Genomic DNA, 10,000 nt, shown 5'->3' with positions numbered 1-10,000 from the left:
AAGCTTCAATAAATAATAATTTCTATCCGATGTTGAGACCCTTAGAACGGAGAGAAGTAAGTCTAACCGTGCATTTTGCCCATTTGCAGGACGGCTGGTCTCCCCTGCACGTGCTCGCCAAATCGGGCGACGACTTTATGAACTGCGAGTGTATGAAGGAAAACGTGGTCGACGCAGACGGCTCGAAGGGGAGACTCATCAATTCGCCGAGCTGCGACGTGAGGACGCCGTTGCAAAGCGAACATATGCTGGCAACTTATAATTCCGTGATATATAATACAAGACAAAATGCTCTACAAACTACAGACAACGGGAGAGCTCCCACTCACCCGCCTTGGTCATGGGCGTGGGCGTGCGACCCATCACTCGAGAGGCACCATCGCGCCCGCATGGCTATCGTGTATATGCTGTGTGACGCGGGCGTGGATGTGAATGGGCGGGACGCTTCTGGCCTCACTCCCCTCCATTATGCTGCTAGGAGAGGTTAGTTATCTCACATATACATTTATACAGAGTTGGTATTTATATCTCAAGTACTGTTGTTAGTCATATATAAAGTCATTAATGGTTTCTTAATTTCCTCATTAACGTTGTAATATAATCTTTTCTTCAGTATTCAAAGTAAATTTGCTGTTTTTCATCTTCGAGTATACAGGAGACAAAATGATTTACTTTATCCTCATCTAAATAGATCATTGACTTCACATGATGTAATAAGTCTCACTTTAGTTTGCCCTTTTCAGTTATCACTTGTTCTTTTTCCTGTTATGCATCACTTATTTGTAGTTTGTTCCCCAAGATCTGCGGTAACTACTAGTTATATACTAGTTTCTTTTTCTTAAAAATACAAATACAAAAATCAATAAAAAAAATCAGGAATAGTTTATTAAGAGTATCTTTACTTATACACTTGTTTCTACGCCAAATTCAGCACTTTTCATTGCTTTTTAACAAGTCTGTCCCTCGAAATCAGCACTTACATCTTAAATAACTTCTGTTATTTACTACAAAAAACAACGCTATTTTTTATATTAGCATTATTTCCTAGATTACCTGCTAGATTATAATTCAAGATCCGCACTATTCCCTAGTCTAATGTACTAATATGATAATTAATTTCCTTACTAATTTAACCACGAAAATCAACGCTATTCCTTAATCAAATTCTCAAGATCAGTCTCTTAACTAGCCTATTCCCTCAACGTCAGTACATATTTCCTGTTATTTTTACTAGTTGAACCACTAAGATTAGCACTCACTGGTTAATATGTTAGTTAGTGTTCATTATTTTATCTGTTTATTAGTTAATCTAAAAATAACTAATTTGCTCATTTGTTTATTTGTACCTGTTCAATTCACAAGCCCGTTTCTCATTCACTGATCCCTTTTTTAGTTCAATTCCCAAAACCAGCAGTCAGCTTCATCTGTTTCCTAGTTGAACATCACTTATTTGTTTATCTATTGCGAATCTTATCCCAAAATCGGCAGTAATTCCTAATCTCATTACTAGTTTAACATTCATTTCCTAATCCATTCGCTAGATCAATCCACCTCACATCTCTCAGCACTAAGTTCTCACAGTCCGTTTTCATTTCCCGCGGAATCAGCTCTCATTTCCCCCAAAATCAGCACTTATTTCCCCAAAATTAGCTCTCATTTCCCAAAAAAATCAGCACTCATTCCCCCAAAATCAGTTCGCATTTCCCCAAAATCAGCACTCATTTCCCCCAAAAATCAGCACTCATTTACCCAAGATCAGTTCTCATTACCCAAAAATCAGCTCTCATTTCCCCCAAAAATCAGCTCTCATTTCCCCAAAAATCAGCTCTCATTTCCCCCAAATCAGCACTCATTCCACCAAATTCGGCTCTCATTTCCCCCCAAATCAACTCTCATTTTCCCCCAAATCAGCTCTCATTTCCACAAAATCAACTCTTATTCCCCCAAAATCATCTCTCATTTACCCAAATTCAGCTCTCATTTACCCAAAATCAGCACTCATTCCCCCAAAATCAGCACTCATTTCCTCCCAAAATCAGCACTCATTTCCCCCCATATTAGCTCTCATTTCCCCCCAAAATCAGCACTCATTCCCCAAAAATCAGCTCTCATTCCCCCCCAAAATCAGCCCTCATTCCCCCCAAAAATCAGCTTTCATTTCCCCCTAAAATCAGCACTCATTTCCCTCCCCCTCTCCCTGACCCCCACCCCAGGAGACGCGGCTGTGTGCGACGTGCTGCTGCAGTGCGGCGCCGACCTGTATGCCGCCCACGATGGCCTCGCTCTCTGGGATGAAGTGGAGATGATGGCGCGGGCAGAGGTCAAGGAGAAGAGGCTGAACCAGGTCAAGAGGGGTTAGGATCTGGGGGAGGGAGAAAGGAGGGGCAAGGGTTAAGAGGAGGGGGGAGAGGAAAGAAGGGAAGGAGGAGAGGAGGAGAGGAGGGGAGAGTTAAGAAGGGGAGGGGGAGTTAAGAAGAGGGGGAGAGAGGAAAAGGGGAAGAAATGAAGGAGGAGAGGAGGAGAGGAGGGGAGAGTTAGGAAGGAGAGGGGGAGTTAAGAAAGCGGGGAGAGAGGAAAGGGGGAAGAAGGGAAGGAGGAGAGAGGAGGAGAGTAAGGAAGGGGAGAGGAGAGAAGTAAAGGAATAAGGTCAGGAGGAGAGACGAAGGAGATAAGACTGGGAGAGGAAAGAGGGAGGGGATAAGAACAGGAGAGAAGAGAAGTAATGGGATAAGAAGGTCAGGAGGAGAGGGGAGGAGGGTTAAGAATGGGAGAGGAGAGAGGAGAGGGGAGAGCGAGGTATCTGGAAGGGGGGGGTTAGGGGAGAGATGAGTGTTGTTTTTTCATTTATATGAATATCTGAAAATGTGTGCTTTTTTGAATGAAAACAATATTAATGGTAATGATATTAACCGTAATGATAAAGAATGTGGTAAATGTAGTATATCGAGGAATAAGTATATAGATTTTAATTACTTATACATACAGCTATACACACGTTGGCTGACTGATAAATAAGGTCTAGATAGAAGGATAAATAGGCACTGAAGAGCCAAAAGTTGTCACTGATTGCCGCCTTTCGTCAGTGCCATCAAGCTGCGAGCTGAGGCTAAGAATTTTTGGAAATAATATACCACCGAAAGCATATTCCAATAGATTTCTTTCTCTACTAGTAGCGTCGTAAGTCAGCTGAAGAACTTATTTGTCAATCACACGCACACACACACACACACACGCGCACACGCACACGCACACGCACACGCACACGCACACGCACACGCACACGCACACGCACACACACACACGCACACGCACACGCACACGCACACGCACATGCACACGCACACGCACACGCACACGCACACGCACACACACACACTCACACACACACACACACACACACACACACACGCACACGCACACGCACACGCACAAACACACACACACACACACATTTATATGTGTGCGTGTGTGTGTGCGTGCGAACACACCGAGGGGGAGCCAGGCAGAGGACGAGCGCGAGGAGAACCGGGCCCTTCCCTCCCGCAGATCAACCAGAACGGCCAGCCGGGCGAGGCCGAGAGCCCCGCCGGCGACCCCCGCGAGAGTGACTACGAGCAGGAGGCCGACCCGTACGAGCACGACCCCAACTTCGCCGCTTCCGTCCACGACCCCCTCGAGTACCCCCCGAGCGGCAGTTCCGACTCGCTGGAGGACGACCCTCGACGACCTCCGCTGGGTCCTGCTGGGGCGGTGTGGAGGGTCTTCAGGTTCTACTGGCCGGGGTTGTGGCGCGCCGTCGCCTCGCAGGACATCAGCAAGGTGGGTGAGGGGCGCCGTGAGGGGCAGGCGGCGGGTGTTCTTAATGGTTAGTGTTTTTTGCTAGTGATGTTGTTGTTATTATTAGTGGTAATATTATTATTATCATTATTATTATTATTAGTAGTAGTAGTAGTAGTAGTATCACTATTACTATTACTATTAACAGCATTACTATTATTATCATCATCACCATCGTCGTCGTCTTCGTCGTCGTCATCGTCATCGTCATCACCATCACCATCACTATCATCATCATTATAATTTCGAAGTTTTTATTTAGAGGTTGTTTGACAGTGCCACCTTTACCTGACTGTATTATCTTCCGTTGACTATACACATTCACGTATATACACACATGACTATGTACATATATGCTTAAATAAGCAAACATATTGTTTTCTTTTTTCAAATAATTTGTTTTGCAAACCATCTTACACACTGCTTCTTCGCCCATTATCTTTTCCAAACCGCGAAAGATAACGTAACACAAATCACAATCACAACACTGACCGTTGCTTCCCGATCGTCGTCAGGTGCGTCAGCTGATCAACTCGTGGTGCCGCGTTGACCTGACCCGCGGAGGCCTGACCTTGAGGGAGCTCGCGGTGGGCACGGGTAACGAAGCTATCATCTCCCTGCTCCTCAGCATCCATCCCTCTATGGTAGGGATGCTTTATTCTGGTCGATTGTTTTTTCGGTAGTAGAAGGTATATTTTTAATAATTTTATATGGTAGGTTGTAGAACTCTGCCATTTATGTCATATATGTTAGACTGCAATATTATATCCGTTACGTTATATTTAGCAGACTGCAACACTATACCCATATGTACATAATGGTAGACTTCAGAATTATATTATTTACATTATATATGGTAGACTGCAGAATTACCCATTATATGTATATATGGTAGAATTATATCCACTATACGTATACATGGCAAACTGCACTGCAATATTATGTATTTTACATTATATGTGGTAGAATACAGAATTACCCATTATGTGTATATATGACAGCCTGAAGAATTATAACCATTATATTTATATTTAGCAGACTATATCCCTTACATTATATATAGTAGATAACCTAAGTATATCCTTTAAATGTATATATGATAGACATGCATACTTCTGCCAGTGTCTGGTGCACCACGCCCTCGCCGGGGACATGGAGGCGGTGCGTGAACTGCTAGATTCTCCCGCCAGGAAAAAAATCAACATTGACATCCGGAAACTGAGTGAGCGCGGCGCCCCCCTCCTCTTCTTCCTCATCCGGGGGGGACAGCATCGCCTCATCCACCTCCTTCGTTCACACGGCGCTTCCCTCTACACCCACATTCTGGATGATTCGATGGTACTACTACTCTTGGCGTGGGGCGTTTTCGTTAGAGTGGGGTGTGCTGTGGGTGTGTGGGTGTCGGGGTATGTGTGTGTGTGTGTGTGTGGGTGGATGTGTGTATGTGCGTAGGTGTGTGTTTGTGTGTGTGTGTGTGTGTGTGTGTGTGTGTATGTGTGTGTATGTGTGTGTGTGTGTGTGTGTGTGTGTGTGTGTCCGTGAGCCTTGCTTGGTTTTGTACCATGCGTTGATAGTGTGGGAGAGATTTACAATATACTGAGAGGGAAATAACTAGGAGAATTATAGATAGAGGAATATATAAAATAAGCCTCTTATATACTGGTTTACCATTTTAACACACATGTAGTTTCTCTCGCTTCTTTCCCACCTACCTCATTGCAGGTAGATGTACCAGTAGTCTTTACAGCCTTAGAACCTTGGATGGACCCCGAGGTAATCAAGAGCCTCCTTCCAGACGCTACCTCAAGGGAGGCCCGCCTGCTGGAGAGAGTCTGGAACCGGGGCAAGAACGTGCTACGGGTGGCGGTGGAAAACGGTGTCCACAGGGATGCCATTGAGGCCATACTCAAAGTTGGTGAGTAATTCTTAGATCCTGGTTAGGATATATTCCTTTGAGACGAGCAACTGAAAAGTTACTGGATTTATGCCTATGTTTATTGTGATACGAAATGCAGAAATACTCATTCCCCTTGAATATTATTTCACCTTGAAACCCCTCATATATGATTGAATTGCAAAGTCGTAGTCATGCTCTACTAATAATAAACTTTGTAGGTGGCCCCGCCCTTCTCTGCGAGCGTGACCCCGAGGGCTTAACGGTTGTAGACGTGGCACTCCAGAACGGTCGTCAGGATCTCGTGTCTCTCATGGACACCTTCGTGGCTCTGTGGCTCACCCGACCCGACCTCTACCCCAAACGGCGCGACCTCCTTGCTCTCAGAGGATTCGATCGCCTGGAGGTGGTGGCGGACGCCCACGAGAGCCTGGATCAGGACGTTGGGCTGTTCTTGCAGGAATACAGGAGGTGTCAGGTACTTGCGCAAACTTAGAGGTGTTCTCTTCCATTAAGTTTCTGTCGAAGAGGTTAGAGGCTCATGGTAATACACGCGTGAATACCTGATTATTTAGGGTAGTAGTTACCATGCGAGTGGTTCTGCAGGTCCTTGTTATGGATGTAAATTCACTATTACTGAAGAGAATTGATATACGCTCGTAAATTTTAACAGACGTTCTTTACATGCATTAGAAGGTACAGTCATATACTGAAATCAATTTTATGGGACTTTGAGTTTCTTTATCATCAGCATCAACTAAAGTCAAGGGAACATAAAAAATTCTTTGCCATGTAATCCAGAATTCGATATTACAAATCGTCAAGTCATATAAACGTAAACCCTTTGATATGCAGGTCCGCTATGGGATTTACAACCTCCTTAATTACAGGGCGTCCTGCAGCAGATGTTCCGGGCAGTGGAGGACGGCGAGACGGCAAAAGTGCAGCAGTTACTGTACTTCGAGAGTGACATCTTTCACCTAGTCGATCTCCTATGGCAAGGAAGACTCGCGGTAAGTGCAGTTATTTTGGGAGACTGGGAGGGAATGATAGGAAGGAGAGAGGCAGAACGAAGAGGAGAGGGAGAGGGAGAGGAAAGGGGAGAAGGAGATGGGGAGGAGTGAAGGGAGAATAAGCGGGAGAGGGAGAGGAAGAAGGAGGGAGGGAGAAGAAGAGGGAGGGAAAAGAAGAGGGAGGGAGGGAGAGAAAGAGGGAGAGAGGGAGATAAATAGGGAGAGAGTGAAAGACGGGGAGAAAAAAAGAGGGAGAGAGAGAGAGGGAGAGAGAGTGATAGATATATATATATATATAGAGAGAGAGAGAGAAAGGAGAGGAGAGGAGAGGAGAGGAGAGAAAAAGAGAGAAAGAGAGGTTAAGAGAGAGGGAGGGAGGGAGAGATATAGACATCTAGAAAAAAAAACGCATTAATAATATACGAGCTTCCATTTTTTTCCAAGAAAATATATAGACTGCGTTATTTTTTTCGTTCATAGCCGAGGTTTATAGTTCCACGTAACCTTACAGGGAGATGGAATGCCCCTCCTTCACTGGGCTGTCCTGCACGGCCGAGAGCAGATTGTGAACCTCATCTTACGAGCCCCAATGGATCATCCTGCAGCTCACGACAACCACGTCACGCCCAGGTTCTTACTATGGCATTAATAACTAGGGGATCTATTTGAGAAAGACAGATCTGATACATTGAAATACTTCATTCGTATTTTGTTTCTCGAAATTTGCATATTGAACTGTCTCTCTCGGTTCTGTCACTTTCTTATGGACTTTTAAACCTCTAAAGTCGATTTTTTTTAAAAAGGGAAATATATCCAATAGTGTTCTTAGAGAAGACAAAATGCCCTATCGATTCATCTCTTTTCACATGATCTTATTTCAACGTCTTTCACCCCAAGGTTCTGCCCCGACGATGTGCGAGATCAGTGGAGACGGACGCCCTTGCACTACGCCTCCGGACTCCTCGACGATACTGCTATCAAAGCTTCTCTGCTAGACTTAGGCTCCTCTGAACATTCGCTGGATATGGTGCGTCTGCCTTATCTTTCCGTATCTTGGTGCTTGGCTAAGAGATCAAAGTTTTCTTTTTCTTTCTAAAGGATATAACTCTTATTGCTCAATGTGTAGATTTTGTTTATGTGTATTCTGATGTCTAAAGTCTAATTTATGTTTCTTTTGCTTATAATCTAACAAGTTGTAATTTTTGTGATCCCATTTAGTGGTGGATTCAGATAATAACAAGACATACTTGTATATTCACACTTGACGCCCTCCTGTGGCATTCTTTTGAGAGTTGTATCAGTATATTTGAAAAAAAATGCATTGATAATTTGGTATTACCTGATCAAATTAGTTGACAATAAATAGATAAATGTTAACTGATATACTGCCAATAATAAAATATAAGGAAAATGCATAGAATACTGGTAAGTATGAAACAAATTATAATCGACTCTTATGTTTCCGTTCCTGTGGCTCGGTATAGGATTCATGCCACGATACTAAACTGACTAATACTTCGTTCTGCAGGAGGGTCGAGAACCATTAGATTTCCGGGACGCCCGTGGGAGTCCCGCTCTCTGTAACCTTCTGGAGAACATAAGGAATAAGGTAGGGAGATTTCGCAGGACTCTCGATCGTAATAGTTTCATTGAGATTCTTTATGACGATTGTTAGGGAAATGTGAAAGGTAAAAAGAAGACCTTCAGATACATTCTGAAGGATGGTAAGCATACTTTTAAAAGACATTTAGAATGACAAGAAATATGGCTTTGATTGCATTTTGTGAATACAGTGTCTTGGATACGTGTATAGTATATTGGAAAGGCGGAGAAACATGGCTGACGTCAACACTGAGATATGTTCACAAAATTGGTCATATTGTTCACATATAGCACAAATAATAGCAGCTGAAAAAAAACAAAACAATCATTCATCTTATGACATCTGCTTGCTCTGACCTCCATGCTTTACCTGAAGGTGTTATAATCTTACCGATTGCCTACCACTTACAGATCCACACGCCCCCTGACCTGGACCCGTGGGACCCGGACGTCCTCAGGTCTCACCTGGAGAACCAGAGGAGAGAGCGCTTCCACCACCACCAGAGCCAGCACCCTCACCACCACCACCATCACCACCATTACCATCACCACCAGTACATGGGTTTCAGCAACGGGCACAGAGCTCCTTACTCGCCATCGCGCCCCGCCCCTTACTCCCACGGGCACGATATGGGCGGTCCTGCGTGGCCATACCCCGCCCACTTCCCGACGTCCCCCGGAAGCAACTTCCACTGGCCGCTCCCCCGCCAGGCTGGCCAGCTTCCCCGCGAGCACAGGGGCGGTCAGCGCCTGTGCTGCATCATGTAGTGAGGCTTAGACTGTGTGCCCTCCAATTCAGTGTCAAAATGGAGGTCGAATCAAAGAGACAAATTTCCTAAACGTAGACACAAGAGATTTCGATACAGATGGAATAGTCAAAGCGTTCTATTTTTTCACGAAATGCTCTTCTTTCCTATGGTTTAGAGACGGTATGCTTGTTGCTATGCCTCGTAGAAGTAGTAAATCTTCAGTGATTTGTAAAGATGATATGTAAGTCAGGGGCATTTTCCGAAAAATCGGTACTTTGCAGGGATGTTTGGCATTGAACTCCTCTTCAGTGTACTATTAGTGACATGAAAGCTCAGGTTCAACAAAATGCAATATTTGTATTCAATATTAGAACCTAAGATGGAACATGTTTTGCATGGAATCATATGAAATGGATTTATCGTAAAATCTACCTAAGATTACTCCAACCCGGGATCGATACCAGTTGCATGAACCAGTGGCACCAAGTTGCAATGAAGACCCAGTGAACTCAGTTACCAGTGACGAATGAAGAAGAGAGTAAACAGTGTCACTTATCAAGAGCCACAAAGACTATTTAAATTATGTGATCGAATTTGCTACGTGCATGAAAGTATTCCTCCAATATTTCGATAATCTGCAATTGCTATGCTCAGGACATTTTTTAGGAAACAAAGCTTTAAGATTTCCCCTTATCTCGTAATTAACAGTAATTCGTAAATATTCTAATAAGCTTTCAGAAATGCTCTGCAACCTGTAGTTTTTTCCGGGTGAGGTAGCAATACTGGTATGAAAACAAGGGTATAGTATTATCATCATCATTGTTATTATTGTTATTATTATTATTATTATTATTATTAATATCATTATTATTATTAATATCATTATTGCTATTATTATTATTACT

The 10,000-nt window shown here is 43.8% G+C and overlaps 1 protein-coding gene across 1 annotated transcript in view; it reads left to right on the top strand.

The window, feature by feature from the left end:
- The window catches only part of LOC125025012, a 10,589-nt gene extending 720 nt beyond the window's left edge, over window positions 1-9,869 (top strand). Inside the window, exons 3-14 of the mRNA XM_047612849.1 lie at window positions 90-483; window positions 2,214-2,344; window positions 3,547-3,819; window positions 4,353-4,481; window positions 4,960-5,175; window positions 5,560-5,752; window positions 5,953-6,209; window positions 6,622-6,744; window positions 7,256-7,374; window positions 7,642-7,771; window positions 8,273-8,353; window positions 8,758-9,869. Of these exons, the coding sequence (XP_047468805.1) occupies window positions 90-483; window positions 2,214-2,344; window positions 3,547-3,819; window positions 4,353-4,481; window positions 4,960-5,175; window positions 5,560-5,752; window positions 5,953-6,209; window positions 6,622-6,744; window positions 7,256-7,374; window positions 7,642-7,771; window positions 8,273-8,353; window positions 8,758-9,114 (2,403 nt within the window). The 3' untranslated portion in view covers window positions 9,115-9,869. The remainder of the gene's footprint in view (window positions 1-89; window positions 484-2,213; window positions 2,345-3,546; window positions 3,820-4,352; window positions 4,482-4,959; window positions 5,176-5,559; window positions 5,753-5,952; window positions 6,210-6,621; window positions 6,745-7,255; window positions 7,375-7,641; window positions 7,772-8,272; window positions 8,354-8,757) is intronic.
- Window positions 9,870-10,000: the final 131 nt, after the last annotated feature.

The sequence above is a fragment of the Penaeus chinensis genome, chromosome 4 (assembly GCF_019202785.1).
Source record: "Penaeus chinensis breed Huanghai No. 1 chromosome 4, ASM1920278v2, whole genome shotgun sequence".
Taxonomy (NCBI): Eukaryota; Metazoa; Arthropoda; class Malacostraca; order Decapoda; family Penaeidae; genus Penaeus; species Penaeus chinensis.
Note: the sequence above shows the minus strand (reverse complement) of the source record. Positions and strands in the feature narration are given on the sequence as shown.